At 39.9% G+C, this 24,070-nt stretch overlaps 2 protein-coding genes across 3 annotated transcripts; both read left to right on the top strand.

Annotated features, from left to right (window-relative positions):
- Positions 1–1,429: 1,429 nt before the first annotated feature.
- Positions 1,430–16,775, top strand: mknk1 (MAPK interacting serine/threonine kinase 1). Of its 2 annotated transcripts, none has more exons than XM_053634850.1 (14): positions 1,430–1,514; positions 4,714–4,776; positions 6,447–6,534; positions 6,651–6,752; positions 6,947–7,044; positions 7,174–7,253; positions 7,370–7,443; positions 7,565–7,669; positions 9,783–9,838; positions 11,915–12,010; positions 12,105–12,299; positions 14,583–14,747; positions 14,887–14,930; positions 15,615–16,775. In XM_053634850.1, exons 2-14 carry the CDS (start codon positions 4,723–4,725, stop codon positions 15,832–15,834), a joined length of 1,377 nt encoding a protein of 458 aa, XP_053490825.1. In that variant the 5' UTR covers positions 1,430–1,514; positions 4,714–4,722; the 3' UTR covers positions 15,835–16,775. The 2 variants fall into 2 exon arrangements, with proteins under 2 accessions (XP_053490825.1, XP_053490824.1); XM_053634849.1 differs by having other exon boundaries at positions 1,431–1,514; positions 6,648–6,752.
- Positions 16,776–21,044: 4,269 nt separating this feature from the next.
- On the top strand, positions 21,045–21,605 carry LOC128613900 (transmembrane protein 275-like). The gene has a single exon (XM_053635070.1). The coding sequence runs from the start codon at positions 21,045–21,047 to the stop codon at positions 21,603–21,605; it is 561 nt and encodes a 186-aa protein (XP_053491045.1).
- Positions 21,606–24,070: the final 2,465 nt, after the last annotated feature.

Below are 24,070 nucleotides of genomic sequence, written 5' to 3'. Positions count from 1 at the left end.
AAAATACTCTAATGGCTGCCAGTGGGGTTGTATGCCGTGTATGGGGCGTTGTGGCAGTAGCATTGTGGCAGTAGTAATTATGCTAATGAGCCGTAATAGTTTACATAATTAGGCAGCAGTGGTAATAAATATCACATGACTGGGAAATAGTTACTGTTTATTACTGTTTTAATATACACTGCTGCTCAAAAGTTTGTGGACACTTGTTTCTCATGATCTTAAAAACCTTTAATACTGTTTAAAATGCATCTCAGGGAAATTCCTCAAGAAATCTGTTGAGAAAATGCCAAGAATACATTTCTGGAAATTCTAGGCGAAAAGGGTGTCTACTTTGAAGATGAACCTGTGATTGCAACTGCACACTCATACATCAAGCCTGACCTGGTGATGGAGGAACCGCTAAAGTTGACGGTATTGGATGTTTCGGTGGTGGCTTGACGCCGTATGATGGAGACATGGAACCTTAAGGTTGAGAAATATGGGTCTTTAAGTAACATCGAGGCCATAAAAAGATGGAGAGAGACGGAGAAGGAGATAATACAACTCCCGTTGATCTTTTCAAACAGAGGCCTTTTGTATGAGCCCTCAGGGCCGGTCTTCGTCGAATGGGGTTAACTGAGAGGGATCTGAGTTACCTTTGCCTGTCAGTAATAAATGGGTCAATCCGTTGCTACGATTGTTACATGATAGGGACAAGATGAGTATTATATAAAAGAAAAATAAATAAATAAAAAAAATTATCCGAGTCTGTCAGAGAGACGGATCTATCGCCTTTATGATCTGCCAAAAGCGGTGATACCTGATGTTTGCATAGCCATTAGCGCCCGGTTGGGTGCCTCAGGAAGAGAATATCAACCTGATAACAAGTGTTAAAATATTAAATTATTTTGATTTTTTTTTTTTATCACAACATAATTCTCATAGTTCCATTTGTGTTATGGCAAAATAATAAAAATTAAGAATGTGTGTCTAAACTTTTGTAGTGTATGTAGCGTATACTTGTATTTTTTTGTTTGTTTGTTTGTTTGTTTTCCACTCTCTATTTCATCCACAGCAAAATGATGGCATCATGTAAAACAGCCATTTTGGATGACTTTTTTTTCTCTCTCTCAGTGTTATACACTGTTTGAAATATGATAAGTCATGGAGTGAACAACACCTCCTCAAGAGCTCATAAACTGGTAACATGTCCACAAACAGAACTGAGTCCACTTCTCAGTCTGAGGTCATTTGCACCTAGTTCCCTTTTCGGGTCCATGACTGAAAGTGGTTCATTTCAAAATAAATCAATCAATAAATCAACCAGTAAATAAAAGAACTGAGTCACTGGGTGAAACTTCCGCCCGTTTGCGTCATCACGCTCCTACCGCAATAGACCAATGGGAGGCAGGCTAAAAACGTGTGGTGGGCGTGGCCTGGCAGTGTTGTCTTTCCTCCTCGTCTTCCCTCCTCTCGCGCGCATACCGGAGAGACACACCGAGGCGTAGATAGACATATTTGGGCGCAGTTTCCAGGTTTGAATGATGCTCTGTTTAATAGATTTTATCCTCTTTATTATACTCAGTATGTTAAATGTACATCCTCTTAAACTGCTCGGTAGTTTTCCATTTGTTGCGTGTATTTTGTAACAGTATTTGCTAATAACTATCTGCAGCAGCCTGTGTTACATAAGCAGACATTGAGCTTTACATGAACTGTTTATTTTCATTTAGCAATGAGAAATGACAGATAACCTTCACAGTTTAAAGGTATGGGGTGGTTTAGTTCATTATATTGCCCTGTTTTTATGTGCAAGTGAGACTGTAATGTTAGCTCCTTTGTAAGTAACAGGCTGCTGTCGTATTAGAAGATGCTGTGTTAGAATATAACAGTGCTGCTGATGTGTTTCTTTAGGAGAGTAAATAACCAGGTATCCACGTGCGGTTCGGGTGTGTTTATAATGAAAGAGTTTACAGTATCATTACTAACACGGGTTTATTTTAGCTTCCAAGCCCCCGTGACAGAAAGATAACACTTGGGTGAACCCTCCCCTAATTCATTTACGTTGTATAATCACCAATGATGTGGCAGGAGTTTCCCTCGCCAAGGTAAATCAGCTGGTTGAAATGTTCAAGTATGCTCTTTAAGCAGGTAATGCTTCCTGGTAAGCGTGTGTCACGTGACCAGTGGATACGCGCTATTCTCGCTCGCGAGCGCGTTATTAACTGCCAATCACCGCAGCCCTGAAGCCGGTTTATTCCGGTCAAGGCCAGAAATTGGAGGGAAGAGCATTTCAGATACTTTACTACAATATATACCCCCTAAATACCCCCTCCATAACTTTGCTAGAAATATCATTCAGTGGACTGACAAAGAAAACACAATCAAAGCTATTTAAAAAAAAAAAAAAGAAAGAAAAAAAAAGTATTTCTAGTTGAGTTTTAAGTTGTTGTGATATTTACAGACTGGCCAAGCTTTATGCTTTTTGCATATCCATGTTTTAAAGGGAATCCCGACTATGAAGACTTGTATGGTTTATTAGATTAACGCTGACATCCGCTATACAAAAACACTCTAGACGTCGGTTTTAAAAAAAAAATTAAAATCCTTGCACTCGTAGGTCGCCATTGCTGTTTATGTCGCAGTACGTTCTGGGTAGTGACGTCAAATGGTTGCACCTATCTTGATTCTTGATTCTCCAGCGAACTTAGAGCGGTTTAAACATGCCTTCAGCCTTTTGAATTTGAACCCAGAGCGTAACGTAAGCGAGGAGGCTAGTATAGAAGAAATTACTCAAAATGCACATCAAAATGAAGACGAGCAGAGAGGTGAGGAGGCGAGAGCAGGGCAAAATCCATGGTGTCTGTGTAGCAACTGCACGTCTATGCCAACCCGAGAGCGTTTGTCGTTCAAGGTAAGAATATGGACTATCGTTTTATGATTAAACGTATTCTAATATCAATCGTTTTTAGAGATTATCAGCCATCTCGCCGTCGTATACGTTATCCTGTTAAAATTCCGCCATCGTCATTTTATGAGCAAATCTATGCTATCTACACAGCTGCTGTGTGTACGAAGGTACTCGTATCTTTTGAAAACTAAGATTCTTGTGATTCGATTGATCTATACCGTTTTGAGATACAATCTCAACAGCAGCTACAATCAATGCCTCTGTCAGACCACCGACATACAAACAAACATTTACGAAACTGAGGCAACTCACCTATGAAGCCTCATATTAGTCCACTGATCCATAACATCCTGACAAAAACAGTCTTGTTACACTGGCAACGGTTCAAACAATCCAATTATTTAAAAATATTTAGTCCACCTTTAAAAAGCGACCAAACCCATGCATGTACTCCAAATGATTCAAGAACAGGTTTAATTTCACATTGGGTATGCCTTGGATAGGCGTCTTAAGCTAATTTTACAGGAGCTTTACATTATGAGAATATACAGAAAAAGGCGCTAACAACATGCTTATGGGTTTGATTATATTCACAGATATCCCCTGTATCACAGCACACAAGAACCAGAAAACTACAGCCAAAAGCAGCACTATTTTCCTGCTGTGAGGGCTAGTAGCTAATTCTTTTGAGTGCTCAAGTGTAACCGTTTTATGTCATCAACTCGGACTGCGTTGCGCATGTCACGTAATGGTGGCCTCCATACGTTAAAATATGTATTAAATATTAAGGACTTTTAAAGTAATTAACCTATTTCATGTGTTTCTAACAACGTATTTTAGTAGGAGAGGGCAATTACTGTGTGTTAAGGCCAACAAGTCGTCATAGTCGGGATTCCTTTTAACGTTGGAGTACGCTATTCATCGACATGCGGACGTGTAGTGACTGGCCGTTTGGGTCCAATTGGTCCATTACGGCTTTTGAGTTCGTTCATTTGGAACAAACTCTGTCGATGTACACTATATAAACATACATACCTAAAAAAAATTCTGCTGTAATCATAAAACCCTGATGCTCGTACTGACCATCCTTTCGACACACTCGCTACTATTTGACTGTATAGTATGCTGTTGTGTGAAGATTAGTGATTTATAATCCCGTTGTCCGGTGTCACCCGGAAGAGGATCGATTCCCTTTTGAGTGTAGTTCCTCTTAAGGTTTCTACCTATTGTTGTCTCAGGGAGTTTTTCCTTGCCATTATCAGTTCTGACTTGCTCATTATGGTTCTAAATATATATCTGGATTTCTATAAAGCAGCTTTGTGACAATGTCTACAGTGTATGTAAAAACTTTTCTCGTGTCTGCCGCTTGACTGAAAGATACGTGGCAGCTTTTTTTTCCCCATCAAGTGTCTGGTGCTTACCATTTAAACCTCATCTGGATACACACTACAGTTTCTACCTTAGACAAGAGATTTGTGAAAGGATGACGATCATTTCAATGACTTAAGGCGACTGAATGATGAAACATTTCTTACATAGACCGATGCAGATCAATCTACGAATGCGTGTAGTTTCTGCTATATTAAATAGGAGAGCAGATTAAAAACGACAACCGGTTAATTATTTAGCGTTTATGGTTTTCCGATGCACTGCACCGTTCAATGCTCCATGCTTGCGAGTACCTATTTGTTGAGGCTTGTGCGGTCTTTTACAGAACCACAGTTACATATATAACTAATACTGTATAATAATTGAAACTGTGCATGAATTTTCCTGTTCTAATTAATACAGTGATGTGAGGAAGCCACTATTTTTCTTTTCAGTTCGCAGACATGGTGAGGAAGAGCGAGCGCTCGGATCTGCAGACGCTTCACTGCACGCGCCAGGTGATTTTAATCTGACAGCACTGCAGTGACAAAAAAACAAACAAACCATGATGCAGCTCTTTGTAAATTTAAATGCCTCAATGTTGCTTTACCAGAGTCCTCCAAGTCAAATACTGTTCTTCTTTAAGAAATATTTAAAACGCAGTACAACTCAAAAAGCATATCCTGCAATTGGAAATTATCGAGAGCCCTTCACTTGCTCAATCTGTGCCTCTAAAATTGACAAAATGAATGTTATTTTATTAATCTCATTGCTCCATAATGTGAAAGCATTAAAAGTTGATCAGACAGCTGGGAAACTGAAATACCACATCTGCGTTAGTATTCAGACCCCTTGCTATTACACTTGAGCTGAGCTCAGTCTGATGCAATTTACAGTGATTTATCCTTGAAATATTTCAGTTTGTAATTTTAGTACAATTACAAAACTTTGTGCACTTTTTTTTTTATGGATGTTGAGCCAAATTTCTCTCAGAAATCTCACAGAATCCATTTTGGAGTAAGGCTGTAATGTAAAAAAATAAGGGAAAAATATTAAGGGTCAGTCTGAATGCTTTCTTCATGCACCTTATGGGTGAATATGTACTGTATGATCGCTATAATTTAGTCTTTTTTTATTTGGTTATTCGGGCCTCTCTGACAGTGAGAAGTTTCATAATGTTGAGAGTGATCTTATATTTAATGATTTAGATAATTGTTCCATTTCTGAGAAGAGGTCCGGTTTAAAGTTATTTATAGACGCTATTTATACTCCTATTGATTGCTGAAGCGTCACGACTGTTTTCAGTTGGCCATAATTATTATTATTATTATTATTTTTGGATGTAGTAAGATACGTTCCAGTCATTCTAGGTCGCAGTTTGGGTTTCCTGTAAATGTCATTCACCCTGTGTCCTCTTTTCACTTACCTGGCAAGCTGCCTTTGTGGACGCACACATAAAGTAGACTCTGTAATTACACAACCCTCTCTCTATATTTATCCCCAAGTCAGAACGATGCCAAACTCTCATCTGGAACATATGAGATTGGTCAGGACTCTCACAACATTCAGTGGTAAACAACCGCAGGGGTGGACAAATCACAAAGTCATTAACTTGCCCACCAGGCAAGTGAAGGTTTCCGTGTGGTTGCCCAGTCTCATGCTTTGGTTGCCTAGAAATCTAACGTAACCCCAAAGTATGACGCTGTGTAACCGTAGTCCTTTCATTCTACTGAGTAAAAGAAAACTAGTGACACGTGAAAGTCGGCCATTGCATCATCATGAAATCTATTAACCAAATGGAGCATAGTGGGTTTGAACGAATATAAAAAAGAACTCTTTGCAAAAGTTAATCAAGGGTTTGTGTCTGGTTGTGCCTGCATATAATGTAATGCATTTATATTTGTAGATTTTGTTTAGTAGATGTTATATCTTAATATATGTCCAGTATTTGTCAGTGGAGCTGCCATAAGAGTTTCAATGCCCAGTTTTCCATGCGTCATCTGTGCAAATGACAAATAAAAGTCTTCGACTATAATTACTGGGAAGGTTAGTACCCTGATGATAACTGCCAAAAGATGTGTTGTGCAATACAAACCAGACCATAGCTGGCTCCTAGTTCAATTGGAACATTACTGTCATTATTGCAAGGCTTTTCACTCTGATTTATGTGTGATTTTCTGTTTCTCAGGTGACCAGTAACTCTTTGGTGTCTGGACCATCAGCTAGTGATGTGGCGCCTCCTGCTCCTTCCTGCTGTGCTGCCCAGAACCCTTCAGGTACAGGGATCCAAATTCACTTCAATTTCAAAGATTAGGCTCAGTTGTATAAACAGCGAACGACAAAGAAATGCCAGCACATCTGTGTTTTAACTGCATTCTTCGGGGTTTAGTAGTGACGGAGAGCAGTCAGCCAGTGGACATTAATGACTCAGGCATGCGAAGGAAGAAGAAACGCAGGACTCGGGCAGTAGACAGCTCCATGGGAACATTCAAAGGTAATTCCTCTTAACCAGAGGAGAAATCGAGCCCATCCGTTTTGAATTTGCCACCATGTTACCTTCATCTACTACCATCAGAGAATCTACTAGTCCAGATAGCATGGAAGAATAACTGTTGTTATTTTAAAAATGTTGTATTGTATATTTTGTATCAGATCGGGAGGTCAAACTGAATGATTCCTGTATTGCAGATCTGTACAGGCTGACTGACGAGGTGCTGGGGCAGGGGGCTTACGCTAAAGTTCAAGGATGTGTGAGCCTGCAAAATGGCAAGGAGTACGCTGTAAAGGTGAGAGGTCACATAACACATAATAAAAAAAACATCCATGTTTAATGCTTGAGATGAACTGATGTGCCGTGTCATAGACACATAATAATAATAATAATAATAATAATCTGTTACTGTGTATGAACTCAGATTATTGAGAAGATTGCCGGCCACAGTCGGAGCAGGGTATTTAGAGAGGTGGAGACATTATATCAGTGCCAAGGGAATAAGTAAGCATTTAACTATTATCCTATGTTCCTCACAGTTATAACTAATTTACTAAACATTTCAGGGTTGTGTTAAGGAACTGACATGCTTGGTAAAGCCTCTTTGTATTTCACAACAGGAACATTCTCGAGCTCATTGAGTTTTTTGAGGATGACAGCTGCTTTTATTTGGTGTTTGAGAAGCTCTGTGGAGGTACAGATCTCTAATCCAGACTACAACCAGATCAATTTTAAAACTTGCTGAAAGAACTGATTCAGTAATCATTACTTGTTTTATATTTCTCCTTTCCGTCTGTACCTGCTTGCCTTTTTAGGCTCCATTCTAACACACATCCAAAGGAGGAAGCACTTTGATGAAAGGGAAGCCAGTCGCGTTGTGAAGGATATTGCTCAAGCACTGCACTTCTTACACACTAAAGGTAGCGTTTCCTCATTTGGCTGACTTTAATAATAACGAACCTGTACTGACACCATATACTGTACACTAGGGCTGTGAGATTCCTCTAAAACTGAGTTTGGTTGTAATAATTGAGAAAATGTAGTATTCAAATAAGTGGAATATTCATTAAACCTGTAAATTCGGATGGTCTAAAATTGGCTAAAATTAGCAGTGCGCTACACTATGGCTGCGTCCAAAATCACGTACTGTGACAGTACCTACGGCCACTGAAACAATACGTACAATGAGGCAAATAAGTATTGGACGCGTCAACATTTTTCTCAGTAAATATATTACCAATGAGGATATTCACATGAAATTTTCACCAGACTTTGGTATTAACTCAAGAAATCCGGAAATATAAAGACAAACAAATAAAGTTATGTGTAGTAAAGAGGAATGACGCAATGTTTTTAGGGTGATGTGCAGTGCCATTTCCTTCTCCAAACATTGAGTGCAAACACTCAATGCAGTGGAGTGCATTGCCTATTGTTTTCTCTGTGACGATGGCACCTGCTGCCTCCAAGTGTTTCTGGCGCTCTTTCCGAGTGGTGCTTGGCTCTTGGGCTACACTTCTGACTATTCTTCTGACTTCCTGGTCAGAAATCTTGTGAGGAGATCCTGTGCGTGGCCGGTTGATGACGGAGTGATGTTGCTTCCACTTGCGGATAATGGCCCTAATGGTGCTTACTTGAGGATTCAGAAGTTTTGAAATATGCCTGTATCTGATTCCATCGATATGTTTCTCAACGATAAGGTTGTGAAGGTCTTGGGAGAGCCTTGTGACACCTTTTGATTGTGTGATTTCTTGTGTTAATACCAAGGTCTTGTGAAAATAGCCTCATTGGAAATATATTTTCTGAAAAAATATACTGATGCGTTCAATACTTATTTCCCCCACTGTACTAATCAGTATGTGTGTGTAGTATGAATACAATCCCGGACATACTACATCCGCCATGTTGGCATTGTCATGTGACCTTTGACGTCATCATAAACACAAAAATCTTAAAGGGACCGCCAGGTTAAAGCAACCCCACTAACGGCAAAATGCACATCAGGAAAGTTAACTGAATTAGCAGTTTAATGTGGGCGGGGTTAACAGGCTGTGGTAAATTCATTAACGTTAGCTTGGCCAGCTAAGGCATGATGGAGAGCACAAAAAAGGTTTCAAATGCTGTGACAACCATTTTCTTGTTTAAACCTTCAACAAAATAACAATTTATTCAGGTACTGTTGAACAAGTCCTGTTCAACCAAGGGTTAATACGTAAAAAGAGACGACACGCTGTCTTCCCATTGTCCCATTGCATTATGGGATTTTTGACTCACGTAGTGTCCATCGGTTGTGCACTGCAAAATCTCACCGGAAGCAGTATGACATAAGGGTATTTCTCGCCTGCTGAGAATTCGGACATACTACCCCTCTGGCGTACTGCTTTTCACCTACTGTGTAGTAGGGTAGTACGCCATTTCAGACGCAGCCTACGTGTCTTTATTGTGTAAACCATGAAAAGTGAAAATCGAACTGAGTTTTCTTCTAAACAAACAAACTGTTTTAGTGTTTTAAATTTGTTTAATAATTTATTTATTTCTAACCACAATTATGATTTATTATTATTATTTTTTTTTGGTTGCTGATATTTATCTACATTGTACGCTTCTCATGATAGCAGGGATATAACAAAGTTAGCCAAATCCCAAATGGATTATTACAGAATATACTTATTTCAATAATATAGTACCTATCTAATGCACTATTTTTGAGATCTCGCCCCAGAAATGGTGTGACTCACTCAATATCACTTTTAGGATGCACACTTTTGTTCATATATATTGTTTTTCTATTTAATTGATACAAGTTTGAAAAAGTCAAAAAATAAATAAAAATACAATAAATGCTCCTTTCTCCTACAAATAACACAGGGCTCATTTGGTTAAAAATAATTATGAAAGGTTTAGTGTTGTGTTAGGTATGTAAAAGTAGAGCAAAGGCTTATAATTGATAAGATATATATATATATATATTTGCCTTTAACTACATGAAAATGAACAATTCTAATATTACGAATCTTACTTTGTTCTGTCTTATAGGAATTGCTCACCGGGATCTGAAACCTGAAAATATCCTGTGCGAATATGTTGACACGGTATTTAATTTTCCTACTGGTTCCTCACACTAGTAATGGATGTTTTGATGTACAACCCCAATTCTGAAAAAGTTGGGACAGTATGGAAAATGCTAATAAAAACTAAGAGGAGTGATTTGTAAATGTATTTTGACTTGTATTTAAAAAAAAAAACGTATAAAGACGAGGTATTTGATGTTTTTATCTAATCACCTGTATAGTTTTTTTTGAAGATAAACGTTTATTTTGCAATTGATGCATGCAACAGGTTCCAAAAAAGTATGGACGGGGCAATTTAGGACCAATAGCGATGTGACGAGTTGAAATAAGAAGGTGATGTGAAACAGGTGAGGCAATCGTCTAATCGTAGTATATGAGGAGCCTCCAAAAAAGGCCTAGTCCTTCAAGAGCGAGGATGGGTCGAGACTCGCCAATCTGCCAACAGATGCATCAGGGAATAATCCAACACTTTGAGAACGACATTCCCCAAAGATAAATCGGTAGGATTTTAGTCATTTCACCTTCTACAGTGCACAATATAATTAAAAGATTCAAGTAATCCGGTCAAATCTGGGTGCGTAAAGGGCGAGGCCGAAAACCACTTCTGAATGCGCGTGATCTCCGATCCCTCAGACGTCACTGTCTTAAAAACCGTCATGAGTCTGTAATGGATATCCTGACACGGGCTCGGGAATACTTTGGTAAACCTGTTAGTCAACACCATTCGCCGCTGCATCCACAGATACAAGTTAAGGCTTTACTATGCAAAGCAGAATCCGTACATCATCACTGTCCAGAAGTACTGCCGACTTCTCTGGGTCTCATCTGAGATGCACAGTAGCACAGTGGAATCGTGTTTTTTGGTCCGATGAGTCGACATTTCAAATAGTTTTTGGACAAAACAGCCGTCGTGTTCTCCGGGCCAAAGAGGAAAAAAAACATCTGAGCTGTTATCAGTGTCAGGTCCAAAGGCCAGCGTCTGTCATGGTATGGGTAACTTGGACATCTGTGAGGACATGATTAATGCAGAAGGATATGTGCACATTTTGGAGCAACATGTGCTGCCATCCAGAGCAGGACAACGCCAAACCACATTCTGCCCGGATTACAAGCGCATGGTTGTGTAAGCAGAGAGTGCGGGTGCTAGCATGGCCTGCTGCAGGCCTGACCTGTCTCCCATTGAGAATATGTGGAGCAGTATGAAGCGTAAAATAATTCAACGAAAGTCCTGTACAGTTGCACTGCTGAAGAAATGCATAATGGATGAATGGGGGACAATTCCCCTTGCTAAACTTAACCAACTGGTGTCTTCACTCAGCGTGTGCTTAATAAGTGTTATTAAAGAAAAGGTGATGTTACACAGGGGTAAACAGTTGAAAGTCCCAATGGGATCTTCCCATTGTAGTGTGTTGCAGTCATCAGATTTGAAATGAGTGTATGTTTTCAAAAATATATTCAATTCACAAAGTAAAACATCAAATAATGTGTTAAAAATGTGTTTTCAATATAGCACAGAGTCAACTGAATTTTCAAATGACTCTTTTTTTTGTTTGTTTTTTGCATTTTCCATACTGTCCCAACTTATACGGAATTGGGGTTGTAATTGATACCAAGAAAAAAAAAAACCCAAACTGATAACATTTGTATTTACAGTGTAAAATACAGAGGGGTTCTTGCTAAGAGACTAATCTTACCCTGCATATGAGTCACCTGAAGAGCTTTCGCACCTATCGCACTAATACCAGCGCATCGTAGTCACTGATTGTTTGCTTTTGACTGCAATAACAATAATAACGAACCCTCTTTCAATTTTTACACTTCTTAAATTTGTCACCAATTCAATATTTTGAGAATTTTGTTTTCTGTAGATTCATTACTCACAATTCCAGTTAAATCATTTTCACTTCCAGGTAGTAACAATATTTGGGAAAGTACAGGGGTGGGGTTGGGTGGGGTGACTGCCTCAGTACTTAAGCAAGGCCCTGTAAAATTCCAAGCTAATATTCTCATCATGACCGGTTTAAAAACATCAGTATTTCTATTGTACTCAAGGACATATTGTGTCAGTAATATCTGTACATGTGTTTGTGTTTGCAGGTGTCTCCTGTGAAGATCTGTGATTTTGACTTGGGAAGTGGTGTGAAGTTGAACAGTGCCTGTACCCCCATAACTACACCTGAGCTTACTACACCGGTAAACACACATTTTAAAAACGTCCTTTAACACGAAAGTGATGAAAGTCATTTAAACTCTGCATTTCAAACATGACCGTGTTTGTTCGCTTTAGTGTGGTTCAGCTGAGTACATGGCTCCAGAGGTGGTGGAAGTATTTACAGATGAAGCATCATTCTACGATAAGCGCTGTGATCTTTGGAGCCTAGGGGTGATCCTGTACATCCTGCTTTGTGGGAGTCCACCTTTTACTGGCCACTGTGGAGCTAACTGTGGTTGGGAACAAGGTGAAACCTGCCGTGCCTGCCAGGTAAGAGCCAGTATGTAAGTGTATCTACACACAACGTTAATCATATAACTACATGCATATGCCAATAAGTAGAGATGGACCAATAGTGGATTTTACCGGTAACCAAGCTGGGTGGTACCTGACGATAACCGATTAAAGTTTTCAAAATTGATACTGAATGAAAACATCACACTCAAAGTAAAATATTGCTGAACTTTATTGCAAAAATAAACAGCACTGACTGCACCATGAAAATACTGCACATTAAATAAATATGAATATATATATTAACTATTAAAAAATATTAAAGTAGATAAGATATACATCCACAATGAACCAAAAAGTAACACTCCAAATAAAATATAAAAAATAGAGACATTCAAAATGAACGAAAACACTTCAAATAACACAACAAAATTTGTTGGTGATAGTTTTTATTTCGCCTCTAGAGGCCGCTCTCGTACTGTGTAAAGACAGCAGACCCTTTTTAGCCGCTCCCCCAACTGACCCAACAGCAGCTCACTTGCATTTAAAAAGACGCACATGAAAACAGCGTTTTTGCTTAAATGGGGGGGATCCATGTCCTATTAATCCATAATAGGATCCATGTCCTATTAATGCATAATAGGTCTCCTTTAAATTCTGCACATTGGCACTCTTTTTGGTCAAAAAATGTGCTCGGTGTCCTGATGAGACAGATGCATGTGTAGTTTTAAGTTATATTTTGTGCATAAATTAAGACATTTCAGCTGTTTTATAGTCAAATAAGGAAAAGAAAGCACCTGCAGGGATGAACATGACGACGAGGCTAACCACCTTGAGAAAATCCGCAATCCATCGTACCAGAATAACGTTACCACAATGGTGAAAGACCAAGTAGACTTTTGGTCTTGAAGCTGACGTTTTTCGCCTGTATCACTGTATAATTATAATTACATATAATCCAATAGACCTCATACTCTGGATATAAGATAAACTGGGAGAATGATCTTCCTCTAAATGAACTGGCTATAAGGATTTCTTTGTCTGAACTCATACCCTTGCAATGGCATTTGTCAGAATTTGTAGATTTATGGGTGAATGTATTACTCTTCGCTTCTCACAGCTCTGCTACAAAAATTACGTATATCAAGCGCAAGAATAATCTGCAGTCAGATCGGTAGGGCTGGTCATCTTTTAAAGCGGTCACTACAAGGTAGAATATAGCAGTAATTAAAATGAATGTTCGGAGCCATCTTTGTTGTTATTGCTTCCTATTTCTTCCATAAAATATGACTTCAGGGAACATCAAGACAATAATCTCTCAATTTAATTGGAACGTTAAGAATCCATGCATCTTAATTTTAAAATATCTTAAGTAAAAGGTGGATAAATCATTGAAAATTGTGCGAGCATGAAACCTCCCAACGTCACACTGTGGGTGTATGATGATAATCTAATCATTATGAAGATGACACTGTGTTGAACTGCGTACACTCAGCTGTGCTAGGTAACGAACAGAGCATACTATATTGGATATCGCAACCGTAGGCTTAACCACACCTCTTAATAATGTACGTATTTCAACTCGAGCCCTTTTTACAAGCACACAGCTCTGTCCCATGTTACCTCCTGCGGCATTGAGCTCGAATATACTGATAACGCACAAAGCTGGAATCTCGGGCCTTGTTTTTGCATCAGGCTCACATCAATAGAGCCTGTAGTACTTAAATACTTTTAAATATTAAGGAGTGTATAATTTTACACTGCTACGGAGCTACAGGAGTTTGTTTAAGCTTTGATACTTGATAGCGCAATGATGCGCTTTGTATTGAATACATGCTGTATGATCACTGCATAGAGTATGACATCACAGCGCACTGTATGTCTAGTAGTATTCCAGAGATTCAGAAAACCTGATGCCAGTTTGTGACTCGTGGAAATTACAACTATAACTTTTAGGGTATGTACAGTGGGGGAAATGAGTATTGAACGTGTCAACATTGTTTTTCAGTAAATATATTTCCAATGAGGCTATGATCAGTATTAACTCAAGAAATTCAGACATATAAAAAAATGACAACATTAAAGTTCATAAATAAGGTTATGTGTAATAAAGAGGAATGACACGGGAAAAAAGTACTGAACACACTAACTGAAATTTATTTAATACTTAGTGGAGAAGCCTTTGTTTGTAATGACGGCTTCAACACACTTCCTGTATGAAGAAATTAATGTTCACACAGTAAAATTGATTGTGACGGTCATGTTACCTTTATGCTTGTCCTTGTGGGACTGAAAGTGCTCGCGTGTCCCTGTGTGCAGAACAGCCTATTTGAGCGGATCCAAGAGGGGAAATACGAGTTTGGGGATCGGGACTGGTCTCACATCTCAGATGGAGCCAAAGACTTGATCTCCCGGCTGCTGGTGCGAGACGCCACGCTGAGGCTGAGTGCGGCTCAGGTCTTACAACACCCTTGGGTCCAGGGGGTACGGCTGCTTCTCCTCCTTTTTCTCCATTTTACTTTTAAGACAAGATAACGCTTTGTTGATCCCATGGGGATATTAGAGAAATACATTCCTCACCATAGCGTTCATGTTTTAAACGTTTGTGCATTCTTCTTTACAGAACGCTCCTGAAAGAGGTCTTCCAACTCCACATGTCTTGCAAAGGTATTCAGGTTCATTCTGGTTTGTAGGCTTGTTATGGATTAATGGGGAAATTTGTCATAAAGTAGGTCTCTGGTTTCCTATAGGGTGGGGTAATATATTATTTGCAAAAGAGCAGTTTGACAAAGCAGTCCATCCAGGAATTTTGCAATTTGTAGCAATTAACGCAAAATGAAGCGAACGCTGTACTATCTGGAGGAGCTTGCAATTTTTCCAAATTACTGCAGATTCGGGCCAAGACGCGTCATGTGATGTCATCACGATGAGCCGTGTGACATTGTCACAGCGCACATTCGCCCTCTTTGATTCACGTGCGTAGAACATGAGTACAACAGAGAGGTCTAATTAACCAACAAACATCACTGCGAAAGACAATTTTGTGAAATTGCCGTTTCGCCAATTCAAATAATTTTCCACAAAAGAGCACAAAAATCTCAGCAAGCTGCATCGCGAATTTTGAAAAAAAGCTGCAGCACAATCGAGCGTTTTTGGCCGCAATAATAAAATTTTTTTTAAAAACTCCACGAAATCCTGTATGGACTGACAAATTACACATGGATTGTGAGAATCTCAGTAGTTCCAGATATGCTCCTAAATATAATCTCAGTCTGCTGTTTTGTCCAGATAGTATCTGGACTTGCTTTCATTATTGTCTAGCTTGTAACTGGTCATCTGTCTTGCTTCCAGGAAGTGCAGCACTAAGGACCTGACCCAGTTTGCGGCGGAGGCTATAGCCTTTAACAGGCAGCTGTCGCAGCAGGATGAAGAGCAGGACGATGACAGCACCATCATGTGCTCCATGAGACTCTCGCCCCCTTCCAACTCCAGACTGGCGAGACGCAGAGCACAGGCTCACGCCCTCCGCAGCGACAGCCAATACCTGAACACTACTCAGGTTCCAGAGTGACTCGCACACCACCACGCGTAGCAAGTCGGACATTTTTGTGCCTGAGCTATGCTCTGTACCACTTATGATCACACAGCAGTGAACATCATGTTAAGACGTGTAAACACACGTTACACTTACAGTATTGTTTACCATAACGGCATTAAGGGATTATGCTTTGCAGCAGAGCTACAAGAGGTACACTTTCTGAAATATGCATCCTTAGGTGGGTGTCCTAATCCCATCATGGACCACATATCCAATGTTTAGCATGCTAAAAGTATGAAGCTGTGAGAGATTTCTGAATATTTACATATTTATGGCTGATGTTTTTTTTTTTCCCCTCCAAATTAAGGGTGCTTAAAAATAAGGTGGGAGCGTTTACTAACGGTTCACACCTTGCTTGTATTGTTTTTGTTGTTGTTGTTGTTTTTTTAAATCACCCTCTCTTGTGTATTTGAGGAGATTATTCTACTTTATGCACTTGGCATTTTTACATATTTGTAATTTTTTTGTGTGTGATTTTTGCGGTGAATGGTTTTGTGAAGGCATTTGAAATTTTATGCCATTTTTATTTAAATTTTTATAGAAAAACTGTTCAGAAGTGATCGATAGGCATCAATTTATATGCGTTATAGAATTCATAATATGTTTTTACCTCAGACCCAGTTTGCACATTTTATCAGGCGTAGGGCTCTGCAATTTTACACATCATGCCAGCAGGTAGCGTGCACATTGGCACTTTGTACAGTACTGGAAGACTAAAAGTGAAGTGTTATCCCCCAGCCCCACTCGTACTGTATGTCTGTAATGTCATAGATTTTTCTCTCCCTCTCTCTCATCATTGTCAGCATGTGGTGTTCTACACATCTGGCTCTTTCCCTGTTTTTATATTACAATATGTTATTTTAATTTGTATTTTTACAAATATTCTGTAATACTGAATTAATTTCTTAATGAAAGGAATTCTCTTTGTCTTTATTCTAAAAATCATTCAACTGCAGTTGAGTGTCTTTGACACGGCAGAGTTTTTAACATCAATATGTTTCTTCGTGTAATAGACATTTTTGTTTTGAACATAAGGTTTGAAGGACAGCACACTGTGCAGCAGGTAACATGGCCGCCTCACAGCTCCAGGGTCCCGGGTTTGATTCTGACCTCAGGTTACTCTCTGAGTTTGCTCTGGGTTCTCCGATTTCCTCTGGCCAGTGTTCCTGCACATAGACATGGTTACATAAGTAACCTTCTGTTCTACGTCTTGTGTTTTGGACCATCAGGATGGTTTTCTTGGGAACTAGTGGAGACTGCATGTCAAAACCGTCATGTAGATTTATAACAGGCTGGATAGTGCACCCTTCAGATGATGATGGACAGACGTGAGTGAAAACTGTCCACTCTCATGAAAATCCTTGTCCTGATGCACACCTCTGTCGCAAATACACTATAGCCGCGTTTCCACCGCAGGAACTTTCTCCAGGAACTAGGGACTTTTGGAGGTACTTGGTATGTTTCCATCGCAGGGACCAGGGTCTAAATTAAGTTCTGGGTGAAATATTTCCTCCTCAGAAAGTACCCTTTTCAGGAACTTTGGGGGGCTTGGGTGCTGAACATGCTGATTGGTTGAGTGCATGCAGCATTTTATTTCAGCCACTGTCTGTTGTGGTGTGTCTAGATTCGAATCAACACAATGGAGTTTCTTAAAAAATACGACCGACGATGAGGTTCAGAACTTAAGTATTTAGGCTGAGGACAAAATTCAGTGGGAACTGGAAACGGTGACCTGCAATGAAAAAGTATACTTAAAAATGAGGTCAGTTAAACGAGCTGGGCTTTGTTTATACAGGAAATCAGTGCAAAGAGAAGCTCAAGAAATTAAAACAGGACTAGAAGAAAGTTAAGGCTCACAGTAACAGGAGTCACCAGACTAATTTGCCTAATCATCGCGGTTTAAAAGTACCGTGAAGGAAACACAGACGACAAAGGTATGGAGGAACCGAATGGTCCCTTGAAAAAAGTTCCTGGGACTAATTGTTCCGGAAATGCGGCTTATGTGGCAAAAAGTATGTGGACACATGGCCGTGACACCCAGATGTGCTTGTTGAACCTCCTATTCTAAAGGCATGACGTGAATATACTATAATAGCCTCCACTCCTTTGGGAAGTCTTTCCACTAGATTTTGTAAAGTTGCTTGGTGATTTATGCCTTGCAGTCGGTGTTCCAGTTCATCCTAAAGGTCTTCAGTGGGGTTGAGGTCAGGGCTCTGTGCAGGACACTCGAGTTCTTCCACTCCAACCTTCTCAAACCATGTCTTCATGGACCTTACTTTGTACACAGGAGCATGGTCATGCTGGAACATGGTTTGGGCCTCTTAGTTCCAGCTAAGGGAAATTGTAATGCTACAGCAAAGAAAGACATTCTAGACAAGCATGTGCCTCCAACTTTGTGGCAAAAGTTTGGGAAAGAGCCACATATGAGAGTCATGGTGAGGCATCCACAGACTTTTTGTTATATAGTGTATCCAAAAGTGGCACACCTCTGTTGAATGGCGTTTACAAAAGAAGGCGCCTGTGCAATCACCATTAGCTCACCCTCACACTTCAGGTTAACAGGCTAACCTGTCTTGAGACAGCAGAACCCCTTTGTGCCACAGTGACCAGTCACAGGACCGGTCTGATGAGTAGTAAGCATGAACATTAACAACTGGTGGAACCATGGTTTGTTCACCCAGAATGGAGCCATCAACAACAGTGGTTACATTGAATCATCCATAGTGGTTGCTATTATCGATCCTCCTACCAGGTTCACACACATCACCACTGATCATTTCCGAAATACAGACCGGTGACAAAGGGGAAAATAAGAACGTGTCTGTTGGGCCACCAAAGCCATTGTAACAAACTCCATGGCATAGATTCTACATGTATCTGGAATCGTACTGTACACCATTCTTCCAAAAGATATTCCCTCAGTTGGTGTTTTGTTAATGGTGGTGGAGAGCGTTGTCTAATACATTGGTCCAAAACCGGCTATATGTGTTCAATTGGGTTGAAATTTGGTGGCTGAAGGCCACGGAATCTGATTTACATCATTCTCATACTCATTAATCATTTAGTAAGCCCTCATGCCTTGTAGATGTGGACATTTCCAGAGAACAATACAATACAATCAAGCAGTGCTACAATACAAGATCTTTCTAGAAGTTCTAGAGAAGCAAAGTGCACAGAGTAGATGTGTAAGTTTAGCCAGTGTAGTTGAGGTTGGAAGTTCATTCCACCACTGAGGGATGGTTAGTGTGAAGGTTCTGGAAAGGATCCTCGAGCCACACTGAGTAGGTATATTAATTCCAGACAAGGTCTTGTATGTGAGCAAGGTTTTGAATTTGTTGCAGGCGTCTACAGGAAGCCAGTGGAGCGAGATGAAGAGCGGTGTGACATGGGTTCTTTTGGGCTGGTTGAAGACGAGGTGTGCTGCTGCATCCTGAATCATTTGAAGGGGTTTGATGGAGCTGGCTGGAGACCCGAGAGTAGTCCGTTGCAGTAGTCCAGTTTTGATATGACGAGATCCTGGATTAGTATCTGTGTAGCCTGTTCAGTCAGATAGGGTCTGATTTTCTTGATGTTGTACAGAATGAACCTACAGGACCGTGTAGTTGTTGAGATGTAGTCTATAAAGGTCAAGCTGTGACTCTTCTCTCTAAGGGGACAAGATGACCCGAACTGCTGCAGCATTTTATTAAATAGACTACAGCTCAGTTTTCCTGTCATATATGGCTATTTTAATTAGAGAGATCCGCCATTGTTGACACTCAGTTCCCAGTGTACCCGGTCCACCTTATACCATCTGTTGCTACATGCAATTTGTCGACCCTGCTCTACCTCAGATAATCCAAAAGATGCTTGGAGAAAGGCCATGAGAAACAAAGATCCAATAAAAAAAAAGATTAATTTTTAACATTAACATACAATACTTCACACTTTTTTTTTCTTCTTTTGAAATGTTGTTACGCTCCTTATGAAACGTAATAAATGAAATGTGTTCAAATTTCTTTGTCTCCGTCATTTTGTCCTAACGCTTTGTAGACCTTTTGTACACAACTGTAGAATTGCATTCAACACATACTCTTTCACAGATAATATAAATATGAAAACCACAACAGAGAGTATTAAAGTCCACACGATATAATGGAAAAGGGCATGGTGCCTCTTTAGTCTGGAGTGCAGATGGTGGTGGGCGTGGAATGAGGTGTTCTCAGCTGGATCTTTCTCTATAAATCAGCTGGAAGAGAACTCGGTGCTCACATGGCTGGAGCACAGCTGGACGACTCTCTGGTTAAACCCAGTGGCGCTTTACATTTCAGAGCAACTCAATGCGCTTTCACGCATGAGAACATATTACGCATACACACAGAGGATCTGCTTGTATAAGCTTGTAACTCTTTGGTAAGTGTGAAATCTATTCCAGACTTAAGATTATATATAATCTCATATATAGTATAAACAATATGCTGTTAAATGTAATAGTCTAATGGACATGTGATTTTGTTTGTAAGTTGGCATAAAGTTGCAAAGAATTGTGTGTGGACTTTTTTTTTTAATGCAACAAAAGTTGCAAGAACACAAAAACATGCAATGATATATATCCTTATTATATCAGACTTTGAAGTTTGAAGTTATTTGAATCTTGTGTTGAGTTTTCTTATTCTTCTACAGATCCATTTTCATTATCCAAGACAGTTGTTTCACGTTCTGTTATTTTTTATTTCTACTTGGTATGTTTTACTAACAGTATCAGAAGCCAGACGTTCTGATTTTGCCTATTTCCTTTCCTCAGGCAGTGTGCGCACTGTGAAATAAACGCATGTCCATAGAGAAATGCACGCCGTACTCCTGGTTAATGTCTCACACAGACATTTACAGCACCCAAGCCTGTCCAAAAGACCTTTTCACAGACATACCAATAATAACGTTATATGGCACAGTAATTTGAGCCATTTACACAGCTTCTCATCATTGCAGTCATCTGGACTTGGCTGCACTAATTGAATTGCCCCTCCCAAGAGTTCCCTATGAAATGACACACAGCCGGACGGATGTTAGCACGACAGCAAATGTTATTCTGCTCCCCTGCTGCATTCATTAATCATCACTGTCTTTTTCCCCATCCCTTTCTCTGTCTTACCAGATACCTTGAACAGGAAGTGCTGAGAAAGTGAGGAGAGTCCACAGGGAGGATGATTTGCTCAGAACAAGACCCACATCCTGCTGCAGTGAAGAAGAAGCGACCCATGCGTCCATGCAGCTACCCGTCCCCGGCTCTGTGCTGCGTCTGTGGGCTTTGCATCATGCTGGCTGGGCTCAACATCACTCTTGTGGGTGCTTTCGGCTTTGCTAATATGATGCCCGCAAACAACCCGCCCATCATCATCGGGCCCCTCTTCCTGCTGGTGGCGCTGTTGTTTTTTGGACTGTGTTGCATGTTTAGTCGCAGGCCTTCCACCCAGTCTTCTCATGCCAACACAAGACCGGACCACTGGGGATTAATGAGGATGAGTGGAACCGCATTTGAGATAGAGACCAGCGAGCACACACTGCAGGACACCACAGCCATTCAGATCAGCCCGACTAACTCTCTATGCTCTTCCCACCACTCTAGTCCCACCCACCTACCTGCTGTCATGCTCCACCCATCAGAGATTGGTAACCTTCCAAATGGAAGTCATTCATCCTATCAATTGTCACCAAGAGAAGACGATATGATTCCGCTTACCATATATGATGAGAGAGATACATAACCTTGGCTCATTTATGTGATATTGAATCATCTAGTCTGCAAGAAGCGACGCTTTTTGCACCATCCTTCAAAAGTCTTGACAGCTTAACGCTCTACACACAAAGACCTGCTTCGACCGGGCATGTCAGATCGGTGTCACTGTGGACATTACTGCAATGACAGAAGCTCATGCGTTCATCTGACACTGTAGAAAGGAAGACAAGACTTCTACCTCATCCTGCTGATTCTCAGACATTTGTCGTCTACAGACGTAAATAAGTGTTCCTATTCAGACATGCCAAATAATCATCTTCTCTCTATTTATCACTCTCTTTGTTTCTTTCATCCAAAGGGGTTTGTCCTAACTGAAAATAAGTTTTGTAGACATAAATAGCTCTTAGGAATCTGAATAATAGAGGTTACATTGTAGAGAAAATTGGAGTCATTATTTCATCTGTTTTAACACAGGCCTTATCAGTGTTTAATCCTAAACCAGTGCAATATTCAATCTAGATATCCAAAATGTAGCTCTGCATACTGTAACAAGTCAACAATCCAAAATATGATGCAAAATCAACAGAATAGTTTGAAAAACCTTTTGCTATGACCTTCTCTGTGTGTAGACATGAAAAGAGAAAAGATGTCAGAAGTCAGTCCCTCCAGGATTTTGCGATCGCAGAAATGAACGCAAAATCAAGCAAACTCTGCAACATTCGGAGGAGCTTGCCATTTGTCAAAATGAGCGCAGATTTTCCACAGATTTGGGCCAAGGCGCGTCATGTGACGTCATCACAGCGCTCGTTCAGTCAAAGCCGTCTTCGATTCACGTGCGTCAAACATGAGTACAGCTGAAAGGTCTCATTTACCAACAAACATCACTGTGAAAGAGCGAGCAAAACAATTTAGCGCAACTGCAATTTCTGTAATTTAAGTAGTTTTCTGCAACAACAAAAACGTCGCATCGCAAATTGTGAAAAAAGACGCAACAATCAGAGAAATAAAAAGCTCAGCGCAATCCTGTACGGACTGATAAGCTGTTCACAACGTATTAAAAAGTCGGACATAAAAGCAAATGGTGGGTTCTACTTCACATATACACTACATAATCATTTAGATTACTTGTAATGATGAAGGAGCGTTATCACAAAACATGAATGCTAAATTTTCACTTTTTTTTTTTTTCTTATCACTAGCAGTGATGTAGCTACATAGGCAATCAAATATATCTGATCGGGTTACAGGCAAACTCATGTCATGTCATTTGTTTGGAAGACAAGATTGTCTGCGATCTCTGCCATGTCCCAACTACTAAATGTCCTAGGAGAATCAAAGCCCTGTGCCCCAGAACCTTATCTTGATAATCTGCTTTACAGCAGTTCCTACAGAGAAAAACTATTTGACACTGTTAGAGCTAGTAGATTATTTTGAGATCATCTTTTGTAAAGCATCAAAGGGAGGTCATAAAAGGGAAAGTGAAAAATACATATTTTCAAAATGACTTACAGTTGAGGCAGGATACTCTTAAGCATTTAAAGGTTCAGGGACTTGCTCAAGGACCCAACATTAGCATCTTGGTGTTGCTGAGATTTGAACCCACAGCCTTCCTGATTGGTAGCCCCAAGCCTTAACCACTTGACCAATAATGCTTTGGTATTGGAGCGACGTTGATGGTGCGGACTATTATATAAATATATTTGTCGTTTGAATATTGTTGGATTTCTATGGAGTTTACACATACTGTATGTGAAAAAAAAAAACGGCTTTTATTTCTTAGCATCTCACCTGGTTGAAGTATAAGATTATCTGCTCTGTTTTTGGTTGAAATAGAAGCTTATCCACTTAACTTATCTTTACTAGCCACTAAATGGTTTTGTGTAATTTGTTATGGATAAAATTGGCTATTTCATTCTGTTGTATTTGGATGAAGGAGTCTGTTTGTGTTGCACTTTGCATTTACATTTACATTTCTGGCATTTGGTTGACGCTCTTATCCAGAGAGACTCACAGTGCTTTAAAGTCTCTATCAATAAACACATCATCATACTGGTTCACTAGGTCACAGACTAAGAAGACTATCAGTATTCTCTGTTGGGGAGGTAATATAGTAAGAAAAGCACACAGACAACATAAGAATTTTTTTTTTTTTTTTAAATAAAGTGCTAAGTTGGGTTACATACAGTCCCCTCCAAAAGTATTGGAACAGCAAGTTCAATTCTTTTGTTTTTGTTCTTCACGAAAGACATTTGGGTTTGAGATCAAAAGATGAATATGATATGATAGATGAGAATTTCAGCTTTCCTTTCCTGATATTTACATCTAGATGTGTTAAACAACTTAGAACATCGGACCTCTGGTGGCAGACCACCCGATTTTTAGGTGCTTGCAATAAATTGTATCAATCCAGCAACCCACTGACATCATCAAGCTGTTGCATTCTTCTCTTGTGACGCTTTTCCAGGCTTGTACCTCAGCTTCTTTCAGTTGGTG

This window comes from Ictalurus furcatus, chromosome 10, assembly GCF_023375685.1.
Source record: "Ictalurus furcatus strain D&B chromosome 10, Billie_1.0, whole genome shotgun sequence".
Classification (NCBI taxonomy): domain Eukaryota; kingdom Metazoa; phylum Chordata; class Actinopteri; order Siluriformes; family Ictaluridae; genus Ictalurus; species Ictalurus furcatus.
The sequence above is the reverse complement of the archived record's forward strand: the minus strand, read 5'-3'. Positions and strand labels throughout refer to the sequence as shown.